The sequence below is a fragment of the Phascolarctos cinereus genome, unplaced genomic scaffold (genome assembly GCF_003287225.1).
Source record: "Phascolarctos cinereus isolate Bilbo 61053 unplaced genomic scaffold, phaCin_HiC Scaffold_5;HRSCAF=322, whole genome shotgun sequence".
Classification (NCBI taxonomy): Eukaryota; Metazoa; Chordata; class Mammalia; order Diprotodontia; family Phascolarctidae; genus Phascolarctos; species Phascolarctos cinereus.
The window spans coordinates 129,248,072-129,264,766 of record NW_027555958.1 but is presented as its reverse complement, the minus strand read 5'-3'; the positions used below and the strand labels follow the sequence as shown (position 1 = coordinate 129,264,766).

Below are 16,695 nucleotides of genomic sequence, written 5' to 3'. Positions count from 1 at the left end.
ATAGTTAATAATAACTGATAATTACAACAGTAGCAGTTTAGAAAGCTTAGGAATCTTCCATTTATAGTACATCCTATTTTCATTCTCTTGCAGTTTGTACTTTTAAACATAAATGCACCTAAAGTGCTGAGTGTTGCTTTTGAAAAATTAGAGGAAAAAAAAAGAAATATACTTTTAAAAAATATGTCTCATACTTCAGTTTTTAAAGTTTTTCCCCCTTTTAAAGCCAACCTAAATATCTGCTTGCACATTTTTAATTAATATTTTTCCTTAATCTAATGTTCTAATGAACTTCACACATGACATTTTCAGCGAATGCATTTTCAAAGTATAATGCAATTTTGTGAGGAGAGAAATAAATTAAAAATCACTAGATCAAAGGAAATGCTTTGCACCGTGGCCAGCAGCATCAAGGCAAAGCGAACAGTCTGTCACAACAGTGAGATTCAATTCAATCTACAAGGAGACCATGAATGATGACATGACCTCTGGGACAGGCAACATAATTTGGCACATTAATAATGAATTCATGAAGGCAAAGAAGCCCTCAGTAAACAGCTGAGACGCCAACACTAAACTTCACAAGAACTGTTCATCCATCTGTCAGTGGAAAACTTGGGGAGAAGTTAACTAAAGGTATCCAAGGCTGTTTTGCTTCACTGTATTGACACAAATTATGTAACACAGAGAGGCTGATAGACCATGACAACCCCTCTGTGTGTTTTGTGGCATTTGTTGATACTACTGTAGGCAGGGCTTTGTTTTCCAAAGGAGTGCCTGTTGTTTCTCTTCTTGTCAAATCAAGCATGCTTACTAGTTTAATTAAGGGAGAAAAAGATTTCTCCATTTATCCTGTCAGTCTTACAGAGAAACCCCAATCAATGAAGAAATATCTAATCAGAGAACTGAACTTATGATGTTCAGTCAACACAGATTTTGCTAACAACTTTAAAAGGTCAGTTGGCACAATAGGAATATGTAGGGGCATTTTAAAGTCAGGAAAATAGCATTCCACATTTTAAGAATAGGCAGGCAACAGCAGTTAACATGGGATATATCTTTTCCATCCATTCTCTTCTATTTAAATGTTCAGCAAATGAAGTTCACTTCAAAAAGTTCCATATATTGTTCTAGGGCCCACTGGTCATCCTACATTTAGCTCAGGGCTGTTACTGAGATGGACACATAGAGAAGAAAACAAGCTGCTTCCAGAAGTTGGCCTAATTCTCCTGGGGAATTTGGAGTGAAGGGAATGCTTTACACAACTTGCAACTAGGCCATGGAAGTGACTAAGCTGGAGGGCAAACTACATAAAAGCAGTTTGGCGGCTGTAAGAGAGATGCTATTCTGCAGTTTTCTCCCTCTGAAGGAAGGATCATCTTGAGAAGGCTGCCAATTTCTGTGTATACCTGTGGTTTGGCTAAATGTAGCGTGAAGTTGGTAAATGGCTGTCACCATGGCAACAAATAGGTTGCCATGGGACATCATTGTATATCTTCAAATCATCTCTTCCTTTCAACAGAGAGCCAGAAATTTGACTTATTACTCTGTGGTTGTGTGCTAATATGACTTTAATAATTCCCTTGGTATTATTTCAATTAATTTAGGCAAATAGAGGAAACTCCTGAAAATGATAATATTACAGAGTTTGGGGGGGGGGACTGAAGATTCATGAATGAATATCAGTGATATAGAGGGCAGCTGCAATAAGAGGGCATAATGGGGTCTTTAAAATATAATCGTCATAAATGGTTTTCACAACATATGCATAACCACCTTCTGCCCAAGTCCCCCATAACAGGTTTTTTTTTTCTGAGCCAACTCATATTATTGATTTTTATGACTTCTAGAATAAAAAATGATACCAAAACCTTCATCAAAAGTTCTAGCCTTGTAATAGGGAAAAAAAGTATCCAATAAATTAAATATAAATTCTACCTTAGGGTTCTGGTGGGAAATCATTCTAGTATGGCTTGTCTGATTTATGGATGTCTCTAGAATTCTTTTTTGTGAAATCATATCTTTTTTATTATATGGCTGATAATTTATTCTTCCTCGATATATGTAAGGTGGCAATAATTTGGCACAGTGACTTAATCAGATCGCCATCATCCATTGATCTTTAAACAATAGATTATGATTTAAGTGTTCTCCCACCTACTCCCACCCCCAAAAAAGAACATTAAGAAGGATGTTGCATTGTATATTGAAAATGCAGTTCACATGGGAAACAGCTGAAAATAGTCTTATATGATAAAATTATGTCAGGAATTTGCATTTTTTGATTAAATCTTATATTACAAAAAGGGAGTACTGTTTTAGGTTGTTGCCATGACAAATGCATGTAGCAATAACTGCATAATAAAAAACAGTAAAAGCAAACTCTAAAGGACTAAGCTTAAAATTAATAATATAGTTAATGGTATTTCAATTTACATATGAATTTCCCGGAGCAGGAGGGGAAATAGGAAAGTCATAGCTTTGCCTAATTTAGAACCTACTTTAAAAACCCATAAGAATTCATTTTTATTAGTAACTTATTCATACATAGGTACCCAGAAATTTAGCGTAATATGTATAAAACAATATCAATATGTTATCTGGGATGTGTGAAAGATGTGTATTTGGAAGAGAGGGGCAAAAGAACACAGGATGCAATAAAAATGGGTCACATAATGGCTAGTATGGTGATCAACCAAAGAAGCATAAAACTCACAACTGGCTATAAAATGACAGATTCTAAGTACTTTTTTTTTCTTTCCAACAAAGACCACATGACACACTTGTAAAGCAATATTGCTAATATTTTTTTTTAAATGCCTACTGGGGCTTAGGTAATTCAGTGTCTCCTTTGGGCGTTGACAGAACTCAAGCAGATCCATATGAAAGCCCAGTTAGGAGCAGAATAGTTGCATTCATGTATTTGTATGCATTATTTGAAGCTCTAATTCTGTAAAACAGGATCATTAGTTCTAGACCAGTGAAAATATTCAATGCGAATTCAAACAATGCAACCACTAGGGGGCAGCAGGGAGAGGATTCAGCTTTACTAACCTCAGCACCTCAGTTGTATTTATAAACCACACAAGGCTATTCTCCAGCTCCCCAGCCTCATCTTCCCTCATCTTCTGATTGTTAAATAACTATCTCTTTTTCTTCGCATAGGAGAATTTTCAAAGCAATTAGTTCTAAATATATCATGAGTGTGGTAGATAATGAAAATATTTTCATTGCTGCAACAATCAGGAATTAGCTCAAATAATAAAGATGAATCAGTTCACTTGAAACTGGTTGAACTGCATTTACTTTTACCATCTCCCTGGGGTTTCATTGTTCAGATTTCAGTAATAGCTTGATAGGTTTTCGTTTGGACATCAAAAGGTATAAGAAACTTTGATCAATGTTTACATTCTCACAATACAGAGCAATGGACCTGCCTAACCAGGATAGGTCAACTGGAGTCATCTATACATTTTTTTTTTTTACTTTGGCTTATCTTCAGAAGAAGCCTAGGCCAAAATGACACGTTCAGTACTACAAGGATATAGAAACAGTTGGGCATGAAATCTGCACTCACTTCTGATACCCACCAAAGAGATTCATAAAATCTTGAACAAAGTTTTTGATTTCTTTTTAGGCTACTTCTGGTTTCTTTCTCTTGAAATTTTACCCTAGTCCTGAAATTCGCAGTTTGGATGTACCATTTCCCATATGGTCTCTCCCTCTGATTGGACAGAACCTCTTAGATCCTCCATTTAAGGAGAGTGTACAGGTCAGACAAGGTATCCCTTCTAGACTACACTCTAGACTTTCTTAACAATAATCCTGTGTGGTGTACCATCCCCATCATCACAACTTTTCAGCTTCTTTTTTTATATGTTGTCTTTGCCCAGTAAAATGTAAGCTCTATGAAGGTCGAGACTGTCTATGTTTCTGCTTTGTATTTTTACTCCCAGGGGCTAGTCTGACCACAAAGTAAGCACTTAATATATGACTGTTAAAAAAATAAAAATATGTCTGACGGGGACGGAGTATCAATTCCTGTGGAACTTTATATTACCTGTTTGATTCAATCTTATTAATTTTTATCTTTTTCTAGGCAATCAAGAATTCTGTGGATCTTGTTTTTTGACACTGAACATATTCACTGTCCCTCCTACCCAGCTTTAAATCATTTGAAAAAGTGATAAAGATGTTAACTATGCCTTCATCCAATACTGAATACTATAGATCAAAACAAGTTTAATGTTACATCACAAATTTGTTTTTTGAAACATTTTTATAAGTTTTTCAATGATTATTTTCTTTTGTAGTGCTATATATTTTATTTGATACATTTAAAAACATTATTCTGAGAAGGGATCTATTGGTCTGATCAGAGTGACAAAGGGATTCAATCCACTAATCAACAATCTTTTGATCCAATTAAGTAAACAGTTAAGTAGTCACCTACCTATACTATTACCTATTTTACTTTTATCTCTAATTTGTTACCCCCCTTTTTTTAAAATAATTCTCTTACCAATTTTTGGTCAACTTTAATTTTCCAGTCTAAAGATTATTCTGATAGGAAGCAAACAGAGAAAAATAGATTCTGGGTGGTTTTATTTTCTGTCACCTATTAATACTGCACCATACAACCTTGCAGTTGTGGGTGTAGGGGACTACGAAGGAAGAAATCCTGAAAACACAATCATGAAATGAGGAAAGGTTGAAATTGTCCATAAGGGAAGTCAAGAATTTCTCATCTCCTCTATCAACCATGCAAGAAGACTCCAAGCACATATCAAAATATGTTCAAGTCTCATATAACACGCTATCTTCTAGAGGTTTGAGAGCACTGCTATGCTTTACACAGATAGAACATTTAAAAGCCAATACAGACTTCAAAAATTATCTAGTTCAAGATGGGGAAACTAAGAGGAGAGAGATTAAGTGAATTGCCTCAGATCACAAAGTTAGTTTGTGACAAATCCAGGACAAGCATCCAGACCTCCTGACTCCTGGCCCAGCTTAGGCAGAAGAATTCAAAGTGAACACATTTTCTTTCCATTCTTTATGTGCTTCCATGCTATATATTCTTTTATTTCTTTAGCATGGAAAAAAACAAAAAAGGAAACATGTCACAGTTCCAATGTTATGACTGGGTAGTATTATATGAGATTCTTCTTTTTAATTACTAGTTCATGAATTTGTCAGAATATCTCATGTGCTTCCTAGGCACATGAAAATGCTCTTTATAATTTACAATGCCTCATTAGCTGGATTTATTTAGTATTTTTCTCCCTCAAAATTAAAAAAAGGAGAGAGAAGGCTCAGTCCCATTGCATCTTATTCTTTTCTCAAAGAGTATAAGTTAGAGGTCTTTTGGATGGAAGAGCAGGGGAGGGAAGGTATTTGGTATTTCCTTCCTCTCTGTTACTAGGATTCACCTAAACTCCAACATGATTAAGGTAGGTCTTCAAGGATAGAAAGAGAGAGAGCTAGAATCAATCATATGGTTATTTCATCCTCTAATCACATATGATGAAGAGTTACCAAAAGTGGAAAGAAAAAATCTAAGACTGAAGTAGTAAAACAGTAGGATGAATACTAGATTTTGAGTCTGAAGAGCTGTGTTTGAGCTCCAAATTTACTGTACAATCTGGGGCAAGTCATTTAACATCTTGGGGCTTTACTGTCTTTCTTTGTCAAACAAGGGAGAATGGCCTAGAGCAGAGATTTTCAAACACATGGCCCAATGCAGCTGGCAACACTCCTGAATGCAGCCCAAACCAGAATAAAATGTAATTAGGAAATATTTAACAAAATAAATTAAAATGTAATAGACTGCATTAATATGTTAAGGTAGGGTTTTCTAAGTAAAAAATGTCACCCCCAAGGTTCCTAATGTATGGTCTAGTGGCTCCCGTTTCTATTTGAGTTTAATACCACTGTTCTCAAGGACCTCTCACTCTAAATTTATTATATTTTGATCTGTACTTACACAGACATATCACCACTGTATGTGGACAAAATACATGAAAGGCAGTGTGGTGTAATAGACAGAGTACTGGACCTAAAGTTGAGAAGATCTGGGTTCACATCCCAGCTTTGACCCTTCCTGGTTGTATGATCCTTGGTTATCCTCTTAGCCTATATGAGCCTCCTTCTTAAATTCTAAAATAGAGGTAATTATATGTATATTAGCCACTTCTGAGACTCAAGTGAGATACTTTATTTAATGGGATTTATAAACTTTAAAGTGTTTCAAGGTTTGAAGTTAGTTTAAGTTTACATTTCATGCTGCTTGACCTGCATACTCTAATTGCTGCCTCTTGGAGCTGATTCTGAATGGACCTCAACCTAGCATTAAGATCTATTTAAAGCAATAAAAGACTTTTAGCACACTGAGATGTTATGTTTTAAAAAAATATAATATCTGTAGGCTTCAATATCACATACCAAGATGTGTTATATTTGGTATGTACGTGGATATGCTTAAATATTTATTACTATTTGCTAGTTAATAATAATAATAAAAAATAACAATTAGTGTCTATATAGGGTTTACTACATGTCAGGCATTATGCTAAGTGTTTTACAATTATTATCTCATTTGAATCTCATAGCAACTTTGCAAGTTAGGTGTTATTATTATTATTCTCATTTTCAGATGAGGAAACTGATGCAAACAGAAGTTAAATGACTTACCAAGGCTTACACAGCTAGCAAATATCTCAGGCCAGAGTTGAACTTAGGTCTTCCACACCCCAGGCCCAACAAGTACACAAACTAGTTAAGGGGCAGTATGACTCAGTTAGTTAAAATTCTTTACTTAATGCTTCTGAGCAAGATTTATATTAAGCTTATCAAAAGATGATAAGAAATAGGTCTACTTACATTTGATGATATCCTTCCTTCCTATTATCAAGTGATGAAAGCCTTTCTCCTTACTGGATCTATATGTCAAAGACACTTTAAACTGAGATTTGTGAACGTCATGATGTTGCTTTCCTTTGCTAGAAAAACCTGAAGCCACTAATACTGGCTTTATAAATTATAAAAATGTAATGAAAACATTATTTACCAAGTACTTTGACATAATAATTAAAACTATTTAACTTTTTTTTAAACTGCCTGATAAAATCCTAAATCAAAGTTTTATCCATAACATGGTTCAAACATATAACTGCATTTCAAATGGCCTCTGGTAGTTTATTTGGGGAGAACTAATCATTCTCATTAAAGATAACAATATTCCTTTGAATCTTATAAATAGAATTTAGCAAGTTTTCCATCAAGTTTAGTCTAAGTCAAACTAAGCGTAATGTTAAATTATTAAATATTTCCCTTTTTTTGTAACATAGTATGAACATACCATCTTCATCAGTTTGAATAATTGTCTCCTCGCTTTCCTTCCTCCCTTCAGGATTGGTTAGGATCATCTTGAGGCTGACATTTGTGTAAGGTGGCAGATGGCTCACAACATGCTGGGGCGCTTTGGGGTCCATGTCCAAGCAGTCAGCCTTGCTCTCATTGTGACCACGAAAGTAATGGTAGCAAATAGTGACATTGAAAGTGTGGCAACGTGTAATGTTGTAGCCTAAAGACTCCCAGTCCACTGCGATGTGTCTTGCACGGATTTCAGCGATTTTTAATGTTTTTGGTGTTCTCATCGGTTCTGCAAAATGAAACAAAAATGCAGGTAGTTCCATAAGCATTACCACCACAAATGCAAACTTGGAAATGATTTAGAATCCTTTCATTTAGTCTCTCATCTTAGATTACAGATACCCCAAATCTGTTTTTCTTTATAGGAAAGTTCCAAGTCAGTGACTATGATTTACCCATTGTATAAAGAAAATGGTAATTAAAGCATCAGCAATCCAAACTATTTAGTACCATAATAAAAAGTGCTACAAAAGTAGACACAATGGTACAACAGCTGTCATTGCTAACTTTTCACCTCTCTTCTTCTGTTATTATTAATTGAGTAAATTAGCTAATATATCATAATGGAAAAGAGTCAACATGCTCTGCACTATGATTTATCATGCCACTAAACTACGTAGTATACTAATTACACTAATTGTGGTACTAAACTACCACTTACGAAAATGACGCAGATATTAATTAACATGTACTATTTCAGTAATGATGTTGTTCATCAAAGCAGGAAAGCTGAGAAAAATGACAAGAAAACATTTGGATGTTCACACTGTCATCCCTTCCCTTTGGTCCCCTTCCAACTCATTCCAAGGAGGAGCTCAGGGTTGATCATTAGAACACTGTCACCCATATCGAACTATTATTTGAATTTCCATTCATCTGGAAAGTGCCAGCAGAACAGTGGGCAGTCCCAAGAATGCTATCAATTCATCATTACTTCCCCAGTGTGTTCAGCCCTAACAGCAGACAAAGTTTAATACTTTAACTTAATTAAAATATGGATACATTGGAAGCCATGACCATGATTATGCATATACATGAAAGAAAGCAACATAACAGCATAATCTTAATGTATTTGTTCTTCAAAGAGAGCAGAATGAAATCCTAGATTGAACCTTAACTTATCACTTTTGTTTCAATGTTGATAGACTCTTGGAATTAAATTAAAATGAATGAAGAAACCCCCTTCTCCTTCAGAAAAAGCCATTCTGGGCCTATGTTTAGAAACTTACATTTTTGAAATTGAAATCTCAATTCTACACAGATAATCAGCAGGGTGCACAGATGGCAAGTCTAATTTGGAATTCTAGTTCAATGTATTTAATATGCAACTTGAAAGATGCTGGTGGCCATTTAATTTAAAATAACAAAGTATTTTTAAAAATACCCACCAATATAACTCTTGTACTATCTGATGCTTTGGTTTTCAATGCTGCTATATCATCTTATGAGAATTAACAGCACACAGTCTCTCCCTTTGTGTTCTATAAGTCCATTAGCAGGGCACAGAAAGGCAAAACAAAAGATTTTTTGTTTCCTGATTCAACTCAGCTAGGGTTTTCTAAGCATGTATTATGTGCCCAGTTCTGGGCTAGGATTTAATCCAGAGAAAGGGAGAGCCTGCAACTAGGTAGACATCCTAAGTAAGTGTTGGTTCCCACAACTGATGGAAGTGCACAGCATGGCTAAAAACCAATAACTACACTATAGGAAACTACATATAATGAGACAAATGAAGTAGCATTTTGTTGAATCAATTACCTTAGTGAGGAAAAACAATACATCAAAACCTACGCATTCAACAAAAATGGCAATAATTCAATTTGAAAACAGAAATGCCACGCATAGTGCTCTGTATAGAACAGAATCATATAATGATAGAATTTTTTAATACTAATAATATTACTAATGAAATAATAATAGCATTTATATAGCATTTACTACGTGCCAGGCAGCATGCTAAGCACTTTACAAATATTATCTCACTTAATCTACACAAAAACCCCAGGACACCAGCCAAGAAAACCCCCATTTTACAGCTGAGAAATTGAGGGAAAGAGAGGTCAAGTAACTTGTCCAAGGTCACCCAGCTAGTAAGTGTCTGAAGCTGGATTTGCTCTCAATTCATCCTTATTCTAGGCCTAGTCCTCTGTCCACTGGAACACCTAGTGGCCTATATTTTAGACAAAGAAGATAACACAAAAATCAAGGCCTCATTAATAGCTGATTTTATTTTATTTTTGCTAAAGATGTGTATTTGAGGGGTAATAGCTGGCCAATGATTGTACAGGGATTTATGTTTACTTTAAAATCATGTTTAAAAGCAAGTGGTTTTGCTTTTTTTAAAAAAATAAATTTTATTAGTTCCTTTTATTTTTACAATTACTATCATATAGATGGCATATGGAATATATAAATTTTATTTGTATACATTATACATACATTTATATATACCATCCTCCCCCCCCCACCCCCCCACACTCAAACACTGAATCTTTCCTTTCAAACAAAGAAAAATGGCTAAATAGAAACAACCAATAAATATACATGTAATATTCTGTCTTCATAGTCCCCTGCTTCTCATGTGGAAGGAGGACAACATGATTCCATATTCTTTCTCCTGGACTGTTACCTTTTTTTTTCTTTTCTAGTTGCTTATGAGCTCTACTTCTATGGAGAGATCTTTTATTAGCATTGGAATAAGCATTGTGTATATTGTTGTTCTGGCTCTGCTTAGTTCACTTTGCATCAGTTCATAAAAACTGTTCCTCATTTCTTTAAATCCCTCATATCCATTATTTTTTACAGCATGATAACATTCCATTACATTCATTTACCACAATTTGTTTATCCATTCTCCAAAGAGCAGCTATTTTGTTTCTAGTTCTTTGATACCACAAAAAGTGCCACTATCAATATTTTTACATATTTTGGTAGCATCATTTCTATCTAATTTTGTGAGGCATATACCTAGGTTAATCTGGGTGGGTGGGGGGTGGGGTGGGGGAAGAAAGACAATCATTTTCTTCCATAATTCTAATTGTTATCTAGAACAAATAAAGTCACAGCTCTATCAACTTCTTATTAACATGCCTGTCTTGCTACATTTATATATGTAACATATTATTATAAATAATAATTACATATTATATGTGATACTTTGTACCACATATATTTAAAGTCTACAATGCATATACCTCACAATAGAGAAAGTAAGAATAAATGAATTATTTCCAATATATATTTGAGAAAATTATGTCTCAAAATACTAACTTGTTCAGGTCACAAAGTTACCAAGACTAAGAGTTTGACTAAAACAACAAGTTCTTTCTAATATACCATTTTTCAGCCATGAGGTGGCTTGCCACTTTTTGGTAATGTTACACAAGAGATTTCTTTTACATATAGATTGGGCTAGATGGCAGCTGTACAGCCTTCCAACTCACAAAATTCTGTAATTCTGTTTAGTAACAAAAACAACCCACTGTGATCTACAATGTAGAAATGACTAGAGAAATCTATACTATGCTTAAGTTGTTCAGAATAAAGTGGAAATTCTCAATATTATTTAGACTAAGAGGACAAAGTTGGGAGGAGGAAATACTAGTTCAGAAAAAAGAGATGGGGCATTAAAATTATTTTAAAGCTTTATTTAGGTGTTTGTAATTTAGAGCTTCTACACCTGTTTCAGTACAATCTCTTAAAATTATTGTCACTTTCCCTTTGAAAAGTGAACAGCCAATTCATTTCTCTCTCTTGTTCACCTTGGTCCCAGTTATGTATTCATTTCCCTACTCATGTCTTCATCACTCCAGTTATAATCTTCTCTGCATACTAATTCAGTCTTAAAAGCAAAGCTGGACATGAAACATATTGCATGAGACCTTTCTGCACAGACAAGATGTGTATTCCTAAGTATCAACAAGAGACATATACTATCTAGTTACACATAAAATGAAGAGGGATGAAACACTGAGTTAACATTTTGATCTAGTGTAAAAAGTATTAATCTTAATATGAACTCACAATGAATTCTATATATTTCAATTAAGGTCTTTTTTTAAAAATGGAGAAATTTTGTTACAATCTTAAGTCAATCAATGACCTTTTAAAAGGCTTATTGTATGCTAAGCACTGGGGATACAAAGAGAAAATAATATGCATACCCTCAGGAAGATCATATTCTGATTCAGGAGACAACATGGAAATGGTACATGTTGTGAGAATTCAGCTGGGTTGCTCCTTCTAATCTGCCATCTTGTCTTTATACATCCTCAGATATAATTGTATTCTTGTCTTAAAATAACATTTACCAAAACTAAACTAAATTGTTTATAGCTAAAATTGACTGGGTTTCAGCTGATGAAGAATTTCAGAATAGGATATCTTCTCAATACACTATCCCATCCCCAACATAACATGCCTAAATTTTTTTTTCCATTTATACTGGGGTATAACCTTTTAGGATAATATTAATATTTAACATTAATACAACACTTTCAATTTGACAAAGCACATACATAGATATTATGTAATATATGATATATTATATTGTGACTTGTTGGGTAGGGGTCACAAAGGCTAGTGTCTAAAGTAGGATTCAAATTTAGGTTTTCCTGAATCCAAGTCCAGTCCTTTACAATGCCACCTATCTGCAGGATTAGGAGTTTGTTCAACAATCTCCCCTTTCTATTCCCAACATTTTGACTATCAAAAGCTTTCTCTTCTTCAACAATATTAAAAAGTTTTTACTTTTCAAGAGACTAAGCTCAGGACTCAGAATTCTTATAGACTACTTCACTTTGTATATAGTTTTCCTTTTTTCATATTGTTGTTTTAGTTCAGAGGCTCCCAAAGTAGGTGACATTGACCCCTGAGGAGCACTGGAATGATCCAGGGGGGCAGTAGTAGTTTTAGGTACAATTGGGGCATATTGAATAAAAATAAGGGGTCAGTGGAAGCATAAGGAAAGAGAAGGTAAGAAAATTTTGAAAACACATTTATATATTTTTAATTTGTTGTGTAACAGAGTTAAAGTCATAGTCATTATGTCCAAATAAACACACAAAATGCAAGTTATAACTGACCAGCAGTCAAGTCCACTTACAGGTCTTAACAAGCAAGTGTTGGCAGGTGAGCATGTCAAGCACTGTCAAGAAGTCCAGCATGCATTGGCAGGAATATGTGCTTGTAATGACTTGTTTACAATATGATACCATGGGGTTATAGCATGCAATATTGCATCATCAAAATTTCAAAGCAGGAAAAACCCCACAAATTTACAATAAATTATTAAATTTAAGATGTGTCATTAAAATTTTTTTGAAATAATGCAAATCTAAAAAAATATTAAAGGGTTAAAAAAGCAGGTTTTTTGGGGGGCACTCAGTAATTTTTTTAAGAGGGGGTGGTAGACCAAATGAATCTGGGAACCACTGTTCTAGTTAATCAAAATATATAAGTAAAACATCATACAAAATAGGCTAAGTATATTAATTTCACTTTTTTTTTGTTCTGAGGAGAAAATGTACTGTAATACAATCAAGCAAAAGCAGCTTGGTTGAGTCATGGGATGATGTAATGGGTCCAGGGAAGGATGATGTCTGGGCCAATGTTACGTGCTGATGGAGCTGTCTACCTCTTCATTCGGGAATGGAATAAAGAAAGAACTTAAGAAAGTACCATAAAGAGATCAGTTTTGAAGAGGTAGGTTGAATCTGATAAAATGTTAACCTTCTTACATACTGATCCTATACTGACTTGCTGGCCAGAATCTTTGATCTTACATCCAGTTTTCAAATTCATCTCAGAGCCTTGGATTTAGGCATTTTCAAGAATGGTGTTGGTGACTATCCTTGACTTAATCTTTATGCTTGCTTGGGTCATAATTGGTACTCATACTCTTTCTATACTAAGGGACTGTCCTTCCCTTGAGTAATCAATATGCATCAAAAATGGTTTATCTGAATAGGAATACAAGTAAAGGAAGAGATGGTAGCATGATGACTTTTGCACTTGTTGCATATAAAATGAATAAAGCAAAATGGTCAGGAGGATATGGTCTTATATATCAAATGAAATAATACATATAAAAGTCTTCTGTAAACCATATAAATGCTGCTGCTAACATAGTGTCTCTTAAATCCAAACCTTCTAACTTCCCTTATTCTGTTGAGAGTTCTCCTCTCCTTCCAGTCATAAAGGTCAACAAATAAAACTTATAAGTAAACCTTGACTATGTACTCTTCCTTCAGCGCTCAGTATTCAATAAATTACCAAATTTTAATCATTCCACTTCTACATCACCCAAATCCCTCTCCTTACTACTACTATATTTCAGGTGTTAATCCCCTCTTGAATAGAAAACTTCAAGCTGATTACCCACCATAAGTCTCTGCTTGTTCTAATCCATGCTTCATACCAGCTGACAAACTAGTGTCCATAAAGTGCAGAAATGACTATGTCCCTCCTCTTTTCAAGGAGTTTCTGAGGTTCCCTGTGACCTCTAAGATAAAATACAACATCTAGTACTTAAAGCTCTTTCAGGTGTATTTTACATTACTACAAATTATATATGTAGAGTACAAAGAAAGTGGCTTCCTTATTGTTTTTCCCTCTAAATGACTCCCTTTCCTATCACAATGCCTTGACATAGGTGTCCCTATCCTTGGTATGTCCTTTCTGATGACTTTTGCATTTTTGAGTTCAGATGACCTTATGGCTCTGTCAGGGAATCTTCTGGGGTTAACTGTTTTTCACAATTCATGAGTAAGAACCCAAACTTACTTTTTGTTTTAGTGGGATAGATCAAGTCACACAGGATGAGCAGATTTGTATTGACTATGATCTAAGTCATAAATCTCATTGTATTATCTTTTTCTTCAAAATTACTCTTCCTCCAAACTTCTCTAATCCTGCCAAGATCCTTCCAGGCACAAATATTCACAAATACGTATCATCTTCAACTCCTCAATCTCACTTACCCCATATGCCCAAGGAGTATCATCATCTCTGACATTCTTTTTCTTCTTTACACTCATACAATAGCCACTGTGATTCTGTGGACTTCATCATCCTTCATTTGGACTATTGTAATAGCCTCCTAATTGATCTCATTGACTCAAATTACTTCCGATTCCAAATCATCCTCAAAAGAGCTTTCAAATAATTGATGAAATTGATATATCTACAGTTTAGGTCCTACCATATTATTTCCTATTCAATAAAGTTTAGGTGGCTAGGATCAAATGTTTTCTCATTTTTATTTTATTCTTTAAAATCTGTATTAATTTAAATGTACAATATATTGAATTATTAATACAGTACAAAAAGTACTCTTTATAAACAAGTAACTGCATATATATGGGGGTATTTTTAAAAGTTGTGAGAGCAAAAGAAAATTTGAAGATAACTCTCAAGCTCCAGATCCATATTTTTTAACTCTGTAGTACAGGTATTGTATACAAGGAACCATACTGGTCTTTAAGTTAGGAGGGAGCTAGAATCATATTTCACTTTTTGAATTTATTAGCAGTGTGAAGATGATGCACACTGATAACCAGTCTTATAACCTGTAAAATGGCAATAAAATTACTTGCAGTTACCTAAGTCAGAGTATTTTAATCAGAATGAAATGAAATAATATCTGCAAAATTTGATATAAACATTAAAGTATTCTATAAATGTCTCATCACCTAAATCTCATCATCATGCTGTTTAAGTAAGTTTTGGATTCTCAACATCTTTCCAACTGCCTTAGCCTCCTCTGCTCAGATTGGAAGGTGGAAGGTTGGAAGGTAGGGCACTAACTTCCTCAAAAAGTTTCCTTGGGACAGCTAGGTGGCACCTGGCTGGGAGTCAGGAAGACCTGAGTTCAAAACTGATCTAAAACACTTACTAGCTTTATGATCCTGGGCAAGTCACTTAACCCTATTTGCCTTAGCGTTGTCATCTGTAAAATGAACTGGAGAAGGAAAGGGCAAACTTTCCAGTATCTTCCAGTAAACCTCAAATGGGGTCATGAAGAGTCAGACACAACTGAACAATACCAAAGATTTTTTCTTTAAAAAAGGCTGAACCTGGGACTGTCCCAGCTCACTATCCCCTTTCTATCTGTGGCTGTGCCTGGTTTGAACTCCAAGGAACATGATGCCTGTCCCAGGATATGCTGATCACTTGAGATCTCATAATCAATGCTATTTAACTCAGCTTTAGACACTCAAAACCCTCCCAACTTCCTCAGTCTCCTTTCCCTTCTGATGGAAAGCCTGGAGGGTCTAGCATTAAACTCCTCCCAAGGCTTTCCTTTATGGGCAGTTAGATCTGGATTCTTCCACCTAACTCTCCATTTTATATCTGTAGCTCTGTATGGTTAGAAACCAAAGGAACATAATGCCCCCCACATTCTGTACCCCTCCCCTCAACGCCAGCTTTCCAGCTTCCTTGGACTTGATGGGCTATATTGTAAATCTAGATTTAGGATTTTAAAACATGTTAGGAGAGGTATGAGTTACAGATATTGTATTTTATCATCATTATAGAAAGCATAACTCATCCCAAAATTACTGACAAACAATAGAGGATTATGAAATGTGATAAATATTTGGTTAATTTATCATTTTGAAAATGTTGGTCCATAAAGGATGAGACAGGTTAAGTGATTTGTCCAGAGTTAACAGAACTAGTCAGTGTGTAAGATGGACTTAAAAATCCAGATCTCCAATGTCTCTAAGTCAATCAAGCTCTTTGTACTACACAGTGAACTGGTATTTTCTAATTCAGATTTGAACCTCTCCTTTGAACTCATCACATTCTACTTAATGTTATATTAGTCTATGTATATCTGTATTTAGTTAATGGTCTACATAACCTTACTAGTAAAATTTAAGTTCCTTGAAGAGACATGGGCATTTTTTGTCATGTATTCCCAGGTCTTATGTATAGTGACATGTACATTTTAAATCTTGATCTATAAGGTTAGCCCCAGGGGCTAACCCAACTCTAAACCCAGCTCAGCAATGTATCTCTAATTTGTCTGAAAATTTGGGAGACTGAATGGCCTTTTCCTGGTCTTCTAATTAGTGTAGAACAGTGACAGGACTTGAACCTAATACTCCTGAATAAGAGATCAACCCTCTATCCACATGCACAATGCTTCTCATAATAGGTGATGCTATGCCCTAGGTGCTTAATTAGATATGGTACCTTCCACATGTAGAGAAGGTGCACGCATGCATACATGCATGTATGTATTTTCAGTCATCT

General features: G+C 34.8%; 1 protein-coding gene across 8 annotated transcripts in view; it reads right to left on the bottom strand.

The window, feature by feature from the left end:
* The window catches only part of PTPRK (protein tyrosine phosphatase receptor type K), a 745,494-nt gene that overhangs the window by 166,424 nt on the left and 562,375 nt on the right, over window positions 1–16,695 (bottom strand). For all 8 annotated transcript variants that reach the window (XM_078155151.1, XM_020987018.2, XM_020987017.2 and 5 more), the window contains exon 8: window positions 7,361–7,663. In XM_078155151.1, the coding sequence (XP_078011277.1) occupies window positions 7,361–7,663 (303 nt within the window). The remainder of the gene's footprint in view (window positions 1–7,360; window positions 7,664–16,695) is intronic.